The sequence below is a fragment of the Tinamus guttatus genome, unplaced genomic scaffold (genome assembly GCF_059628265.1).
Source record: "Tinamus guttatus ecotype Peru unplaced genomic scaffold, ASM5962826v1 Tinamus_guttatus_pri_ptg000455l, whole genome shotgun sequence".
Taxonomy (NCBI): Eukaryota; Metazoa; Chordata; class Aves; order Tinamiformes; family Tinamidae; genus Tinamus; species Tinamus guttatus.
Genome location: NW_028288989.1, coordinates 644397 through 663627, shown reverse-complemented (window position 1 = coordinate 663627; position 19231 = coordinate 644397). Strand labels below are relative to the sequence as shown.

At 34.1% G+C, this 19231-nt stretch overlaps 1 protein-coding gene and 1 long non-coding RNA gene across 2 annotated transcripts in view; one reads left to right on the top strand and one right to left on the bottom strand.

Annotated features, from left to right (window-relative positions):
- LOC148593136 (uncharacterized) overlaps positions 1–19231 on the top strand; it is a 396995-nt gene that overhangs the window by 154891 nt on the left and 222873 nt on the right. The gene's annotated exons all lie outside the window — the stretch shown is intronic.
- Positions 1–19231, bottom strand: part of SPEF2 (sperm flagellar and cilia associated 2) — a 48836-nt gene that overhangs the window by 2657 nt on the left and 26948 nt on the right. Inside the window, exons 18-28 of the mRNA XM_088532109.1 lie at positions 17489–17646; positions 16175–16335; positions 15632–15759; positions 15388–15526; positions 14675–14812; positions 12941–13101; positions 11912–12098; positions 10926–11097; positions 9026–9148; positions 7860–7998; positions 6487–6716 (exon numbers count right to left, since the gene is read on the bottom strand). Coding sequence (XP_088388235.1) covers positions 6487–6716; positions 7860–7998; positions 9026–9148; positions 10926–11097; positions 11912–12098; positions 12941–13101; positions 14675–14812; positions 15388–15526; positions 15632–15759; positions 16175–16335; positions 17489–17646 — 1736 coding nt within the window. The remainder of the gene's footprint in view (positions 1–6486; positions 6717–7859; positions 7999–9025; positions 9149–10925; positions 11098–11911; positions 12099–12940; positions 13102–14674; positions 14813–15387; positions 15527–15631; positions 15760–16174; positions 16336–17488; positions 17647–19231) is intronic.

The window sequence follows — 19231 nt, the reverse complement described above, 5'->3', positions numbered from 1 at the left end:
TTTAGGACTAAAACATGACCTGGAATAAACAACCACAAAAAGGAGCAGTGAAAATTGAAATCTCCTCTTTCATCACTTGACAGCTGGGATCCATGTAGGAAATGCTCAGTTTTAACTCCGAGTTCCTTTGGACTATCAGAGGTTTGTCAGAATCTACAATCTGTGAAGTATTCAATATCATTTCATGAAAGAGAGAAAAAGTGTGCAGTAAATAGATTTCAGAATGGTGTTTCAGGCAAAATGTATCCAGAAGATACTGCTGAGGTCACGAAACTTTTATGACGCCCATTACACCCCACATTATCAGAAAAGCTAACTTTAAGCAAGTGCACAAATATGTAAAATGTATCTATTTCAGAAAGAATAAGATTCTACAGTATGCTTAGTTGACCTGATCTTCTTAAAATATGTTTATCTGCAGAATGATTTCATTACTGCTTTGAGAAAAACTTGCTTCACGTTTTTTTTCTCAAAATGGAGACATTTTGAGAATGTTGTGATTGTTCTCTCAAATTGTTCTCAAGATGGTCATTCTCATATTTTGTAGGAGCAAATGCCATAAAGTGACATTTTTGAAAATTTTCTCTCTCGAACTCATGCACTTGCTCCTTTTGGTAAGTAGTTTAATAGCTCCGCTCAGAGCTTGCATAATTTCGTAGCTTTGAAAAGAAAGCATGAACAGCTAAGACAAATTCCATGCAAAACTGAAGCAAAAAAAACTTAACATCTATTCATTGGGAAACAGCAGAATTAAAGCATTAAGGCAGTGACCTAAGAGCAATCATCTCCCCACCCTCATTGCTGTGATATGCACCTCAAGAGGCAAAATCAACAATTATATTAATCATAGGAAGTAATTTTATTTCTGATACTTCCAAAATTCTTAGGTAAAAGACTCTCAGTTGCACCCAACTCTATTTTAGAAGCATATGTGAATTTTCATATATATGTTTATATCTATGTATGTGCCTGTGTGTATATACATATATATACAAACATATCTATTATAGAATTTGTGAAGGTGTTTCTTCCCATTGTGATCTAAAACGACAAGCATGAAGGGCCACAATATTAAAAAATGTTGAGAATGTTTAGTTGAAATATTACCAGTGTTATTCCATTTTCAGTGATTCATTTAAAGAACTATTGATACCTCATGGAAGAGTAAAAAAACATTCTGCTTTAAGTTAGCAGCTTGATACCCACATGCTTATCAAAAACAACAGGAACTCCACAGATGCAGTTTCTGAAATGCACCAAAGTAACACACTCAGGACCACAGTGAAGGAGTAGCAGAAGACCACAGAGAAGAAGACACGTTCTTTATATACGTAAATGTAAAGATTAAAACCCTTCCCTGACAGTAGGCAGCAATAAAAACTGAAGGATTGGTGAAAAAAAAAATTAAAAAGAGGATTAGAGGATCTACAATCGCAGCAGTCTGAGGGTAGAAAGGGTAAAATGGTTGTAACACCCCTATTGCAACTATTGCTTCCCGAAGTGTATGGGAACCAGTGGAAATCTGCTGCTGATCAGATAAGAAAGGAAAGCAGGTGCCAGACTCTCTTGCAACACTTAGTAACCACTGCCAAGGACTAGAATCTCTGTGAGGTTGAGCTTCAATTTACCAGCAATTTTCACATTTGATTTTGTTTAAAACATGAGGTTAGAACACTTGGAAAATATGTTTGTGACATCATGTGTTTACAAGTCATCAGTTTTATATATTTTTAGAAAGACCATATTCCAGAGCATATTACAGCAGTAAATACCTAGTTAAGAAGCACGAATCATCAGGTCAGATCTATAATGCATTTAAGGTATGATGACCTCTCTGAACCAGGTTTCAATCATTAAACAGCCTCCCTCAAGTATATTCTTACCATGCTTACCTAAGGAAATGAAGGTTATGGAATCATTTTACTTAAATATCTGTACATCAATATGTCTGTTCACCAATTCAGATAATTTTAGAATCCAACAACCAACAACCATTTTCAACACAACTTGTCCATAGAGTATGGATACGCAGTTCCTATAAATTTCTTTCAAATCTCTTCCAGCTTTTGTCCTCTCTGTTTGTGGCCACCAAGCACTACTCATCATGCACTCTGTTCCAGAGCACACACAGCATACAGTTCATCTTGGCCCTAGCAGCGCAAGCAAAAAACGTAAATAAGAGAACATGGCAGAAACACAACAGCCTCATGAAATGAGGTGAGGGGACATAGAAAGGAGCAGGAGATGTGCTAGCAGGAGGAATCTGGGAACTAGTTAAAATTTATTGCAGTGGTACTGAAAGAACACAGAAGACAAAAGGAAGCCAGTCCTCACTGCTTATGAAGCAACTTGTTTTTCACATAAAAGTTTGTCATTTATGAACACAAAGAGAAAACTAATGCTAAAAAGACTCAGTAAGATAGATTTGTTTCCCATTACAATCTTTTTAAAAGTATAATTCAGTATACAAAAGGCGCTATTCACAAATATTTACATGTTTCAATAAGCTGTGCAGCAACATAATAAACAGCATGCAAAAAAAAAGAAAAAAGGTTATGACAAAAACTAAAAATGTCAAATAAATTATAACAAAAGAGAATTAAGAATGATAGCAATATAATTTTACACTAGATGTAAACTCTGGAGCCAGTCTAGTGGCATTTTAAAGGAAGAGAAGGAATAATCAGCAATCACAGAGCCTCAAATGTAAGACATAAAATACATAGGAGTCTATTTTTCCATGATTTTGAAACCACATTAAAATAATTTGATTTTTGAACTTCAGCTTGACACTGCATGGAAACTGTAGGAAAAACACAGATTACAAATTATACAAGCAAAAAAATAGTAAGAGATTGTAAATCTAGACCAGAAATGAGTATTATATTAACACTTTGTTTCTCATCTAACAAATTTCATGAAAATATTTGAACAGATTCCTGTTCCCCTTCATTTTCACTGAGAATACTATTTCTATAGCAGTTTCAAACCGGATATTTATATGACAAAGGTCTACACACATAATACAGCAGAATCAGTGCCAATACCGTAATGGATAAAAGAGTGAAATAAAGGCTTCAGGTAGATTATGATCACTGAATTTTTGTAGCCTAAAAGCTAATCATCTGTGATACTGCTGCCATTAGGGAAGACAGAGCCATCCCAATATGATTAATTCCTTCTAATTTTTGAGACAAATCATCCCCTGCAGGTGAATCTCACTGTAAGTATTTACTTAATTTCTCATGAAGGACTACCACTGACTCTGAGGTGTTACATACATGTTTTTTATTAATTACCAAGAGTAATTACCTAGCTTTTCTTATTTTCAAGTTTGGAAAGAAGCATACTGAAAACAAGTGTTAAGAAAGACAAAAATGGGTATGCAAAGTTATTTCTATGCTCAGATGTGACCTTCAGTCTCTATTCCCATCAAATTCAGTTCATGAGTTTATGGTGCTCTTGAACTGTCTCTACAAAAGTGCTTGAGAAGGGACAGCATAACTTATAGGTATTAGTGTGCAATTCTTTCTCACTCACAAAAGATTCAACAAAAAAGGCAAAATTTCAGAGGAACAAGATGCACACTTTGATATACTTACCTACTCCAAATCTAGCAATAAAGTAAAACACAATTTACAAGTCAATAATGTGAAATGAATAGAAATAAGATTTAGTCATTGATTGTTATGTATAGCTGACAAATCTGGAATCACAAGGTCCAGTAGAATCACAGACGACAGCTCACATCTTACTTGGCAGGCTAATTTTAGTTTTTTAAAAAAGGCATTTTAAACAATTTTTGGCTATTGGATTTAGTCTTTAAAACTTATTTGAAGATTATTTATGATGAATAATCACTGCTACAATTCAAGCTGAAATTATACATAAAGATCATGATTGGGAGAAAAAGAATACAAAGATCCAATAAATTCCTAAAAATGTGCTCATGTAATTTAAGCATAGAAAGGAGGATAAAATCTAGGACCTATTTTGCTCCATTTGGTTGTGCAAAGAATTACCAAAACTGGATTGACTGAAGCACCTCTCAAATACAATGGATAAATTCCAGATTTATGCTAACTTAATTGGTAATAGATGTGGTCATAGGAAGAAGATAGTGCTGAAAGGAATCTGAAGGGGAAAGATCAACAGTTAGTTTAATTTAGTTGATAAGAGCAGAACACATCCAAAGAGAATTCAGAAAGGAGAAAAATTGAGTGTCAATAGATAAATTTTAGAACTGACACAGATCTAAAAAGAAAAAGGACATTCAATAGTCTATATGTTAAAGTCAAGGAACTGACTGACAAAGTTAATGAAATGCAGTAGCACGCCAAAGCCACATTTGATTAGGGCAAAGGCAGTCAAAATAATTAAAGAAAAAAGTATTTAAAGATTTCCTTATCAAATGAAAGACTGTGTCAACAGGTAGGAAGATCCAGCACAGGTCATATCTTTTGTCCGTCGGTCCTTAGGATGGTGAATACTGTGTCTCCATGGAGAACCAAGTGTGCAGGATAGAACAAAGATGTCTATGAGGCATCAGCAGTTCTTTAATATCTTAAATCCCTAGGAAACATAATGCTGTTTAGAATTTTTAGAATATTTTTGTAAGACCCCAACTAATTGGCATTCCCATTTTGTCTTTCATTTAGGTAATTCAAATACATTTTCTTATTGGCATTTGGCAAACATCTATTGAAAAAAAGTTTATCTTTGTTTCTTCTAAGTTAGTGGTCTCTCCTTTGTTAGTTTCTCTTTTTTTTCTGCTTTTTTTCTTTCTTAGTTTTCTAGATAAATTGAAAGATTTCACATACATAAAACATTGGTAGAAAATCTAGGTCTCTCTGGATATGCAAATGAGAGGTTATCAGTTTTTTTGTTTTGTTTTGTTTTTTGGTATCTTCTTTAGAGCTGTTGTCCAACAGCCTCAGTCCAGCTGAGGCTGCCATTTATTTGATTTTACAATGTACAGGAGATTGGAAGAAAGTATTTTAAAGATGATTTCCACAGCTTGTGCTTCACTTCTTAACTCAAATGTCCACAAAGTTAAATATATGGATTTAAGAGTAACCAAACAGTAAAAAAAAAAAAAAGTGCTGCATGCCATTGGGGAGCTAATTTTAAACAATACCATTTCTTATACTTGTCCTAGGGATTAGGAAGGGGAAGGACCTGCACATTAGGAAATGGCAACGGAAGACCCAGTGAAGTCCTTTTGTTAGAGGGTATTTGTCTCCTACTTTACATATATATACTTGCAATTTGAGTATTTAGATAAGTTATATTAGGAAAAAATACATTGTTTCAGTAAAGATGAGGATGAATCCTTTATTTGTACTTGACTAAAAAGCTGAAAATACTGAAGAAATAAAGGTTCAGGAGAAAGCAGCTGTTTTATGCAAGATATATCACTGTAATAACTGTGCTGTCACTTGTGATATTATCTGTGAAACACTGCCCTGTGGTTTTGTTGGTGGAGTCTATGGAGTCCTTTCAACACTGTGGTTTCTTAGCACACATCATTAACATAATATAAATAAAAATAGTAATATATAACATCGGCCCTGCTTTGTGTGATCATCCCATGCTCATACTGTCATTAAATTGGTGAAGGATTTTTTATAGAAGCATCTTTGATATGAGAGATATAGTCTGAGACCAATAAAACTGTAATATAAGTCTCCAGACTTGGGAATATATTACGCACTACCTAATAATTACAAAAGCAAAGATTTTTACCTTTATGTGCCTTTAAACATGCAATACTATGTTACTTTCATTTCTGAAGAGTAGGTTGGAATGCTTATGCACACACAACATCTCTTCACCTATGCTAAAGATAAAAGGATATGCATCTCTGTAAAGGAATACTGGAACCAGGTTTCTGACTAAAATTAATTCACGTTGAAAAGGTAGATGCAAATTTAGCATAAATATATATGGAGAGTATTTCTGAATGATCAAATTCACTTCAGCCTATTTCTGTGGTTTTTAAAATGCTTTACACAAATTATTTTATAGCATTTATATAGCAGTGTTAACTTTTTCTAGATGTTATTTTCAAATGCCCTAACATTCCCATAATCAGAATGTAGGCCCAAAATAAGCTTACATACAAGAGCTCTGAATTAGCAAATGAGTTAAAGACATGCATTTTAATTGATCTGTGTCTCAAATATCCTGAGAGCTCTTAAAGAAAGATGTTAAAAACATACAAATACCTGTCAAACTGTTAACAGATAATATTAAGTATATGGCCTAGAGGATACAAAAGCACATAGCAAACACACTGAAAGATTTCTGGAGTTCTGGTATTTCATATTTCACATACTATATTCTGCATTATGACTGTGCTTTTATTTGTATCTTTAATTGTAATTAGTATAGGCAATTAATGTTTAGTAGCTCCTGGCAGTTATCCTGTAATTTAGTTAGGTATCTGACAGTCTTGAAGGTGTGAAAAAGAAAATTCCTTCTTACCTTTAGGTGCTACCTGTAGAAACTGTTTATGAAGTGTAGTAAGTTGTGAAATAGTTAGAGTACCATTTTCAGATATTTCTATAGGTGGAAGTCTTGGTGGAGGATCAGGATCAGGAAATACTTTTACATCTTTGCTCATGAAGAAATCTGTCTCTTCTAAAATCATTTCGTATTGGATTTTGCTAGAGCTTTCAATGTGGTGCCGTGCAACCTCAATCAGCTTTTCAACACTGAAAATGTAAATACAAAGAAAAAAAAGAATTGTTTTTCATACACCATGATAATAACTTATAGTGAAATTGTAATGTGTTTGTACTCTGGTAGCTTCCCTAGGGTAAGAATTACAAATCCTCTGTGTGAATTCTGTACGCAGACAAATCATTTTCAAGTACAACCTCCCTACGGAGCAAGAATTTCTCTGATTGTTGTAAGGGCTTCAAATAGAAAAAGATCTTACTAAACAGAAAAATATGAGACTTTCCTAATCCTATCAGTTTTATGGGATGGAGTGTACATGTTCAGGCTGTAATCTTCCCTTAGCCTGTATCCTCTGCTTTGCCGGGAAAACCTAGATCTCCAGAGAACTTTCTGGAGGCCTGTTCTCAAGGAGCATATGAACAAGTGGGATACATATGACATACACAAGAAAAGAAGTCAACAGTCTACACTGTTAAATTAGCAAAAAATATCCACCAGCACATTTTTGGCCTATACAAACTAACACTGTCCCAGACAATCCCCAGAAAGTGCTTCAAAGTTACCATGTGACAGGAATCATTTCCAAAAGCTAATTTGCAAGGAACCTTTTTGTTTTGAGAAGTAAAATATTTCAGTGATACAGACACAGGCCATTACATGCCATGTCAAACTATGTCAAAAAGCAGCCCCAAACACATTTTATTTACTAGAATAGAAAAATGGTCAAGAAAGGCATTTATTATTTAATGTTCCTTAAAATATTTTCAATAAATGTTATACACAGTGGTAAGAACAGTAGGTGGAGATCTAGTATTCATGAAGCATAAGAAAGAAAAGAACCCCACCATTCCAAAGTGACTAAACCTACTGAAGATCTTACAGATTTCTAGTAAGCAGAACATCTGATTGCCTACCAGCACTCATAAATTTACCACATATCTAGTCTAGAAAACAGTGGAACTTATAATTACCTCAAGTGAGGTATTACTATCTTAGTCTTGTCAAGATATCTTAAGGTAAAACCAAATTCCAGGTCATGAAAAAAAATCTATTTTCTATATTTTTTTCCAAATTCTTTGCTTCTGTACAGAACTATATAGTAAGCATTACTACTACTAACATAGTATTTTATTTTAAAAGATAAGGGTTCCTGTTTAAAATTGGATATACATTACCTAGACATTTCTGCCAGAAATCTGGCTCCAAGCCACGTTTCCATATCTTTGTACATTTCTTCTACTTTCCTTGTTAGTTCTTCAACAAATGCTAAAGCTTTCTTTTTTATAAGCTCTAGTCGAGATTTTGTGGCTCCCTCTGTTTAAACAAGTTATATACGTAATGGTTAATGTTTATTATATTTATGATATTTATAAAAATTGGAGAAGTTTATGACTCTTAAGGACATAAAGTTTTACACATTAATTTGTATTCAGCCAGCATACTTTTGAACTACTTTCAGAATCACTCATATTTTACTGTATATTTTACAAAAGTTGATCCTCCATAAATAGAGTTCACAAGGTAACAAATATCTTAATAAAACTCACAGAGTGCAGGAGGGTCTTAAGTAGACAGTGACATGGAATTTAATTAATTATACAGCAAACAGACATAGAAACTTGATGCAAGTGTGAATATCCTGTTATGGATAAATTTTATAGAAAACACTTCTAAAAGTTAATAGTACAGTGAAGGTTAGAAGATTAGAAGGAATTGCAAGTATCTCAGAAGATGCTTTCTGCCTACCTAGTTACGTTATACTGTTCAAAGACATGCTACCTTATCTACCTGGCTTTTCCAACCAGAGGACTGGTGTTTATTGGAAAACAAAGAGACAGAAAGATGAAACAGTAGTTTCAGACAGAATGTAGTTTTTGGAAGGGTCTAGCTGGAAAGGGATTTGGATGAATAAATCTAAAACCTATGTCTTGTTACTTGTCTCCCATGCACCCTAAGGGAGAGGGAACCAAAATGAAGAGCGACACTGAAATAACTAATTACCATCAAACTCTTCCTCAGATCAAAATAGTTCATCAAATAGTAAAGAGTGGCTAAGTATTTGTATGAAATTTACTCCCTCATGATTAATAATTTTTTATTTACGGAAAAACAAAAATAAGAATGAAAAACACAACTGTAATTTAGAATATAGATATACAACAACATCACTAATGATTACACCTTAAAAACAGTTCTGATTTCTCCAGACAGTCCTTTCCCTCCTTTCCTTTTTCTTACTTATTAATCCATTTTCCCAAAAAGAGTTTCTGAACAGTTTTGTCTATAGCAATGTCTAAACTAGAATTAAGGAACAAATGTAAATAACCAAATGGTATCATACCTTCATGTTCAAGAGCACTAAAATATTCCTGCTTTATTTTAAGTCTCAATTCTTGTTTCTTTAATTCTTCTGCTGTTAGAGGAGGAGCAGTCACTTCAACCACAGCTACAGGAGGAGGTGCTCCTGCAGAAAAATAGACATTTACAAAAGTCTTTGGACTTTGGAGATAAGTGTGTGTATCTGTACATACACACTCACAATATAGTGCATATATTGGAATGAAAAATGGCATTTTCTACCTTATTTGATATCACTGTTTATGAGAATACAAATGTGTTTACTCAGGTGTACTGTGTCAGCAGAACACACTTAGATTTCTTTAAGGCACTTGATTTACATTTGCATGACATGCTAAGATTAACATGACACAAAACTACCAGAGCATATAGAAATGCAGTAAAATCAGTTAAATAATAACCTAAAAGGTATTTCTTAACAGAAAATCAAAATTTAATAGGCATGCACCTGTTGTGATTCTGGATGGTCAAAATGAGTTCTTTGACCTTAAAATCTACCAATTATTGACAATTTGCACAGAAGTAACTCTCTTTTAAACAGTAAATACTGTTTTTCGTGCAAATTGAAGTTCAGTAAATTGTAGCAAAAATGCTAAGTTATTAAGTATTATTTAATAGCAGTAGAAAGTGCAATTGAAAACTGTAAAACGTCAGGGAGGAAAAAAAGAGGTATGTTGTCTTACGCCTTTTTAAACCATTCTATTAACTGCTTTTGTACAGTTCTAAGTTACTCTGCCATCACGATGGTATTTTACTGTTTTGTTTTTTTTGTGTTGCATGAAAATATTCCTGCAGTTACAATGCTAGTATTCGAAAATATTAATCTTTCTAAGTGTCTTGTTCTAGAAGAAGAGCAGATGTAATGAAGAAATAACAATGGCATCTGGATGATACATTACGTCAACATAAACCAAATGGTCAAAGGTATAAGTGATAAAAGGACATGTGGTAAATTGCATCTCCCAGTTTGCAGCCTATAGCTGCAACTAAAAGAATTCTGCTGCAGGAGTACTATAGTAACACTGTATTTGTACAGTACGACATCAAAACAAACATCAGTTAATGCTTTGCCTTGTATGTGCATGTAATGCACAGTTGAGGTTAAGCTGCAGTTCTGTCACTTCATAGCTTTGTGATTTCAGGTTAAGTCATCTAGTACCAAATCTAAAATGAGATTTAGTTTCAATCCACATAATAGTTTATAGCTGCTGACTTTTCAGCATAAATCTTAAGGATATCTAGGAATCTGAGAATGTGCTTCTGCCTTGGCTGGACTGAGCAACTAAGCACACAACTAAGGCTGCCTTGGACTCATAGATGAGATATCCATGTGGTCAAGTCTTTTCAGGGCTATATTTTGATCAATGTACTACAAGCACAACCAAACTAGAGGGATAGCACAGAGTGCAGTGCAAGTAATATGGCCATAAAAAGTTACAGACAACAAATGAAAAACTGATTTAGAAATATACTGGATTTTTTTTTTATCCATATCCACATTTTAGTTTAATACGTCAAATATTTTGACTTATGGCTGAAAATTATGAATAGAAAATAGGTAGTATTTAATGGAAGTTGATTTAATTTGATAAACTGACTTTAAATATTCTGTTTCAAAACAGCACATGCAGAAGAAATCTTACTTACTTTCTTCATTCTACTCTGAATATTTTATTCCTAAATACTAACACAGTTTAATGACAGCCAACTGTTATCCAATGACCTCTGCCTTCCTTTATCACTACCAGCTTTTTGCACTTAAGCATCATATTTGATATTTCAAAATACCAATTAAATATTTTGCATTGCATTTTTTTCTGTGTTACTGAAATATCTGCATCTCAGTAGTTTGGCACACTCTGAAAACATGGCATTTCACATACCTTTCTTTCTAGAACCTGATTTGGGAGAAAACTTTTTGTTGTCTTTGGCATCTTTTCCAGCAGTTTTGCCTGCTGTTGTCTGAGAAGAGAGTAGACGTTCTCTTTCTTTAAGTTCTAGCTGCTGACGTTCTTTTTCTTCCTCCATTTCTTTAGCCTGTCTTTCAGCTGATACCTAGACATCATATTTGCAAACTTAGTCATATAGTACATATGACTAAGCATATAGTATCACTGCTATACAAGTACTGTTTTAAGTAGCCTGTACTTTCTGCAAATACTTGTTGATGCATACATGCATACATATATAAAACAAAGCAGACATACATTAACTAAAATTCATAACATTCTGATTACATAGCAAAAATAAAACACTACAGCAAAAAGACAAGACAGATGAAGATGGCTATTTTAATTCTCATAATACATTATCTAAGTTCTCTAGGAAAATGAGTAAAATATGAATCTACAGTATACAAAGCAAGACTAAAACTACACTGTGAGGGTGCATTCATATGTTTTAAAATGATTCAAAGAAAAGAAAAGGCTTGCCTAGAAACCAGCCGTTTGAAAAGCCCATTTACTTTTGTATACATATGTATGGAATTTAGCTGTAGCTTTTGCATTTTTAAAAGATCTAAGCAAAAGTTATTTCAGTGAACAAAATTTATTCCTCTTCTCATGCTTCTATTGAGAATGAGGGGAGAGATTATCATGGAAGAAGAAGCTTATAAAAATCTGAAGTATTTCTCTCAGTAATGGAACAAAGAGGTCAGTAATAAACAGAAATGTTCTAGGAATCTGTTAAAACAGAGCTTCTTTTGTTTTCCTCATAAAAATAGAAATATATTCAATGAAAATACTAGTGGGGGAGTAGCAGACATGAGATTGATATACACAGTGAACAGGCTGTGTACTTAGACTATTTATACAATGCTTAGGCGCTTATACAATCCACAAATCTTTTGAGTAAATAAAACTTTTCTTACCATGCTTGCTACTGCTGTTACTGCTGTTTGCCATGTATCAGTAATAAGTTTTTCATCTTTCCCAAAAGTGGCCACTATATTTTCAGAAGAAATCTCATCCTTAGCACTCTTCAGTGGAGTTCCCTTGCTTTTTGGCTTGGTAGTACTTATATCTGGTGAAGGCAGTTTACGAGAAACTAGAGGAATCCTTAGAAATAATATACAAGGTATAGTTCATTATACCTGTTACAAACTGAGAGTTACAATTACATTGTAGAATATGTTAATATACTAAGAACACTATTTTCAAAATTAAGCATATCAACACAGGAAAGCAATGCTTTCTCTAAAGCCAAAAATTGTAAAATATACAAGAAATTTGGCTAGTATATATACAGAAGATAAGAAATAGTAATAGATATTACCCATCTGTTCTTAAAGAGATCCAATGAGTGAGTGATGTGCTGATATATTCTGCATGGGTTAGGAGCACAACCACATTACTCATATGGTTTCTAAATGAACAATAAGTATTAAAAAATGCATCTGAAGGTGTTATGATTGACACACTTTTATTACTGTGAAATTATTTGATAGTATCCCTCATCTTGAATCTTACATTCAATTCTGTGCATTTTTCTACACTGCTTTGTTTTATATCTGTCACTCCATAATACATTGAATATCTTTGCGCTATTTTTAACATTTCAGAATAATGTTTAAATTACTTATGTGAGGATTGTGATGGAAACTGTCAGTAAAGCAGGGTGAAGTATGAAACATTTCTCTAGTGGATTTCTTTCTAAGCTTTTTAAAGTTTGATAATTCAGATGTGTATTAGTGGACATGACCTAGATAGATCAATGAAAAATCAGAGATAAATGTAATCTGCAAGATGATTTAACATACATCAATGACTAGTTAAAAATTCTTACCTCTCCTTTGAAATAAACCCACAAATCTATCAATGCATTGTACTTGTTGATGATTTTATAATTATAATATTATAATATAATTATAATATATTATAATATAATGATGCATTTTTACCTTCTTGATTTGACTTGATCTTCTTTCTGCTCTAAATCAGTAATATCTAACAATGGAATTCTAGTAAAATCTTGTCTGTCTTCTGTTGGGATTTTTCTTTCCATTGCCCTATAATAATCATGAAGAAGTCTCTTTGTATCCTGGAAGCGATCCACTTCAACCTCCAGAAGACAGACAGATTGATATTAAAAACAGGAGAGAAAAAAATATTTATATTTCTTTATTGCATCTTTAAATTCAAGCAAAAACAAGTCTAAATCATAAGACCCTTTAATGAAGATAACAAACATATTTGAGTATCTATACTCAAACAATTTTTATTTAAGTATTCAATGTATACTTCAACTTGTATTAATAGTGAATTTGACATTTGCATTCTCAATTTTCACTCAAGTATTTTGTAAGGTTAACAAAAATCTTATTTGTAAAAACAGCAAAATTCCTCACAATAAATATTATTTGATACACTCAATTTAAGTGTATTTTGATGCATATATATTTCTATACTAGCAAGTCTACCACTATTCCCAAATGATAGCAATCTTTTTGTTCAAAATAATTAAAAATCTTCTGTAATCCAAACTAAAAAGTGTTAAGTAAGGAGAAAATAAAAAAAGCAACACAGTTTCTCTGGACTGCAGTGTTCAACACACATTACACACCTAAATTTGTGTGACTCCTCTTAGGAAAAATCAGGTGATATTCAAAAAACATTTAACACCTGTCATGTTTTGATTTATTGACACAGCAGTGTGTTAGTTTCTAACTGACAAAACAGTACAAAATATTCATGGGAAAATGCACAAAACCACATTCACAAAACGAAGGATAAAACCATGTGGTGCAAAAGAGCTCGTATCCAGAACTTACAGAGAAAACAGTTTTCACTATGACAGCATACTCAAAGGAAGGTGGAAAGAAATCTGATATAACCTTGCTAAAGTTAAGACTTTGTTAAACGGAATTTGCACAAATATATGTTTTTATACAGTAACAGGGGCACCTGGGGAATATATGTAAGTTTACATAGAAAAACCCACAGAAGGAGAGTTTTAGACCAGAGAATCAGCTACTTTTTGGCTGTTGCTCAAACAAAACTATGACATAAATGTGTAGAAATACTTCTAGTTTTGTATTTTTTAGCATTAATAATTCATTTATTTGGAGGAATATATATGAAAATATTTTTTTAATCGTCTCTTTTACTTTTTTTAAAGAAAATAAATATTGTTTATGGTTAATACATATTGGTAATTTTAATTGGCTGTTCTCTTTATTCTCAAAAGACAGGTGAAATTAGATTCAAAATGAGTGATTTAAGTTCAGCAATATTACTTTAAAAAATCATATGATGTCAGTGTAATTACAGAGGAATGATTGGATTTTTGACACATTTTTTATTACAAAACTCAGCTTATTCACTGGATAGATAAACTGACAAAAGTAGCACTGTATACTACAAACTGAAATCTTGAGGAGTTTGGACGATAATAATGGTATTTTTCTTAACCTTTTCTGCCATAAAAGGATGAAATATACTGAAAGCTATTTACTTTTCATCTTTAACTATCTAGTTTAATTCAGAGGAGACATAGACATCTGCTTATCTATTTCTTGAACCCTCACTTATTTAGAGTCTCTGAATGAATATGAAACTCCTCTGAGGATTATAACCTCCAAATCTAATTTATTATCTGCTTCCATTTCACTTATTAGCAGAGCTCCACACCATACCTGCATAAGAGAAAAAAAATGGTTCATTGCAATCCCCTTATGATCTGGTAACCAGCCATCATTCATGATATCAGTACGTTCTTGTTCAGTTTCCTCCTTTCTGTTATCACAAATATCCCAGAGACGATTTCTTAGGTCCTAAATTATAAAATCATACATAACTAGGAGAGAAAAATATCTTTTTTTACATTCATTATTTTAAATTACATTTGTACTTGTAGCTAAGGAATCTTCCCATTTATGGATCATTCTTAATAGCTAATGGTTTTTAAACTAGTGACTATATCTATAGCAACACCATGTGACTCACTGACAGCACTGGAGACCGATTAAGCATACAACATATGTCAAAACCCTCTGCTCCCATCACCATTTTGGCATCGAAAGGGCACAGCAGACTTTTATGTCACAAGATGGGAAGACAGAAGCGCTGTTATACACAGGGCCAAGTTAAGCTGGGGTAAATTCTAAAAACCATAAAAGGTTTTCAGGGAAATATTTACCCTATAATGTGCTAGAATACCATAGTACAATTAAAAAAAGAAGGAAGAATTGTGAATTATCATTTTATACACAGAGGTAACTGAAACAGTTTTAGAGGAATGGTAAAAATTAAAAAAAAAATAATAATGATGATTTCATTCTTATTAGACCAATCTAGTATAAAGTCAGATCATACTTTAGGGCAAATTATAACTTTTGCCCATATTTACAGTAACTCTTTGGTGTAGTTCTGCTTTTGTTTCCTCATCTTCCCATAGGTCATCAGCAACTGAATTAAAATCTGATTGCCACTGAGATACAAATGTCTGTTTAAGATCTGGACGCTTCAGATAATCTTGGAAATGTTTTCTGTGAATTGTGATAAAAATAATTTTAGTGTTAAAATACATATAGAATGTCAAAGAAAATATAGAAAATAGGAATATTAGGTAATAAGCTTTTATCTCTACTCACCTAGTATCTGCTAAGTAATAAATTGCAGAGTGCTGTTCATCCCTTAAGCATCTAAGTATAGTTTTGATGGTATTTATATATGAATTTTCTACCATTTCCCAGTAAGGTACTAAAAAATCAGGTAACTCCTGTGAATTATTTTTTAAAACAGCAAAATTAATTGGTGCATTTCTTTGCTGCAACATTAAAAAATATAAGAAATATTATTTCAGAGATATTTTTGATTTGTTTCTCCATGTATTTCTTCTGACCTGTTTACAATTAATTATATATACTGTACAAAGAAAAAGCAAACTCCAGCATTTTAGCCATTATTTGCTTCTCTATATCATAATATCCTCAAATAGATTCTCTATGTTGTAACATTTTCAGACAACAAACAGAATTCAAATAGCAGCTGCTATTCATATTTTTAGATATTTGTATTAGTGTCTCTTTCAACTTTTATATATTGGAAATATTGAATAAAATATTTTGTAATGACATGAAAAGTTAAGTAGAATATGTTATAAAATATTGAGAAAAATAAATGAATGAATGTACCTTAGGAAGTGGTTCATCTACATACACCCACTCATCTGATCCTGGTTTAATTAGTGGTGGACTCTCAGGAATAGGAGGAGGTATATCTTCAGATGTAGGCTGTGAAAGCTTTCTTCTTGCTGGTTTTTCTTCAGAATTAGTACCTTCTTTAGAATTAGTGCCTTCAAATGTATTATAGGTGTAAATAAGCAGATGAGGACATCTATGCTATTCTGACAAGCTCAAATATATTTTCATGAAAAATACACAGTATTGCCATAATTCTAAAATCACTTTTCAGTTAAGTTTAAATTTTGCAGGATCTTTACTTTCCTAAAACCACCACAGTGGAAGAAGCAGGAAGGTAATGCATTGTTATGTATAAATATGAAGCATATTATCTACCAGCTAAATAAAGGTCAATGGTAGTGTTATAATTCTGAGTTTCATTAAAACTATCAAGGACTCTATGCTTAATTATAGAACAGATAGAAGTATATGTAGTTTGTGCCAACATGTGCCAAGCTTTGAAAGAAAGTGCAAGTAACAACCTGATAAATTGACCTAAATCTTGGTAAAAACAGTAAACAAACTTTACCAAGGAAAACCTGAGAAGGATGAAAGACAATGCATAGCATAATAGAAAAGAACAGTAAAAAAGGAGAAAGCAGGGGGAAAAAAAGAAAAAGAGAGAGAAAAGATTATTTGGTAGAGAAGCAAGCAAAAAACCCACAACCTTAGTAGACTGAAACAGAGACATTAAGAAGAAGCCTTCCCTGAAACATCTAAGCTGGGTCAGAAGAAATGGGCCCTGAATGTAAAAGACATAGGGGTCAAATTGCTTCTGTGAACGTGTCCAGATTGCAAGCATCTGCCTGTGCTCAAACGAACTCCACTTTACGCTGTGCAAGAAAAATTACATGCAATCTGCATCCATTCTGCTTTGGGAGGAGAATCTGTCCTAAACTCAGTAACTATAAAAGGACCCTACAGCAGCTAGACCTCCAGGTTAAACATGAAGTTAACTATTTGTTTAAAATCATGTGCATGAATTTTGGTGTGGATTTAAAAATATTCAGGACATATTTGCCTCTGCAAAACTATTCTGATATTTGTCAAGAAAATAATCAAATAAAATTACATGATAATATTTTGCATGTATAAAATAATATTGTTTATATACATAAATATCTGTAGCATAAATCTAATCACTGATTTACAAATCTGCAAAATCTCTAAGGTCCACTGAAAAAGGTAATTATGTTCATGCAACATTATACATTACAACAAAGAATTTTCTTATTAAAGTGTAAAAATTGGAACTGAAAAACTTACTTCTATTTTGTCTTTTGGTAATTTCTTCCATAAGGATTTCCTTTACTGTTTTACACAGAAGACCTTCTTCGATTTCTGCATTGACTTTCACTAAAATATTCTGATGGATTGAAAACCATTTCTCTAATTTTGGCCATGTGTCTAGAAAGCCTGAAATCCTACAAAAATATATATCAATGTATAACTTTAAAATCTAGCTATCGAAATAATTGCAGGAAAATAAAACATTTTGCCTAACCAACAAAAAAAAAAAGTAAGAAAAAAATCTCACCTAATATTAAACAAATCCAGCCAAATAGTATTTCAAAGAGTGACCTCACTCTTTCACACATGCACATGCATACACACATATATATGCGTATGTGGTTCATAGAATTGTTAAGGTTGGAAAGGACTTCTAGAGACCATCTAGTCCAATCCCCCTGCACACGCCAGATCACCTAGAGCACGTGGCACAGGACCGCGTCCAAGAAGAAGATCTCCAGAGAAGGAGACTCCACAGCCTCTCTGGGCAGCCTGTTCCAGTGCTCTGTCACCCTCACTGTTAGGAATATTTTCCTTAAGTTCCTGTGGAATGTTTGGTGTTTCAGTTTCTGGCCATTACCTCTAGTTCTGTCGGTGGCCACCAGTGAAAAGAGGCCAGCACCATCCTCCTCACTGCCTCCCTTGAGGTACTTATAGACACTGATCAGGTCCCCTCTCAGCCTTCTCTTCTCCAGGCTGAACAGGCCCAGCTCCCTCAGCCTGTCCTCGTAGGGCAGATGTTCCAGGCCCCTGATCATCCTTGTGGCCCTGCGCTGGACTCTCTCCAGCAGCTCCACATCCCTCTTGTACTGTGAGGCCCAGAACTGGACACAATACTCCAGATGTGGCCTCACCAGGGCTGAGTAGAGGGGCAGGATCACCTCCCTCGACCTGCTAGAGATGCTCTTCTTAATGCACTCCAGGATCCCATTGGCCTTTTTGGTCACGAGGGCACACTGCTGCCTCATGGTCAACTTGTCGTCCTCCATGAGACCCAGGTCCTTCTCTGCAGAGCTGCTCTCCAGAAGGTCGGTCCCCAGCCTATGCTGGTGTCTGCAGTTATTCCGCCCCAGGTGCAGAACCTTGCACTTGGCCTTGTTGAATTGCATGAGGTTTTTCACCGCCCTATTGTCCAGTCTATCCAGGTCCCTCTGGATGGCAGCGCAGCCCTCTGGGATATCAGATTCTCCTCCCACTTTGGTATCATGAGCAAACTTGCTGAGGGAGCGCTCTGTGCCTTCATCCAGGCCATTGATGAATAAATTGAACAGGCCTGGACTAAGGGCTGACCCATGGGGGACACCACTAGCCACAGGCTTCCAACCAGACTCTGTGCCACTGATCACCACAATCCTGACAGTTGTTAATCCACCTCAGCATCCACTCATCTAACCAACATTGCCAGAGCTTGCCCAGGAGGGCTGTTAGGGACAGTGTCAAAAGCCTTGCTGAAATCCAGATAGACGACATCCACCGCTCTCCCCTCATCCACCCAGCCAGTCATTCCATCATAGAAGGCTATCAGGTAATCCAAGTATGATTTCTCCTTGGTGAATCCATGCTGACTACTCCTGAGCACCTTCTTATCCTCCACATGTTTGGAGACAACAGCCAGGATGAGCTGGTCCATGACTTTTCCAGGGATGGAGGTGAGGCTGACTGGCCTGTAGTTGCCTGGGTCCTCCTTCTTGCCTTATTTGAAGACTGGTGTGACCCTGG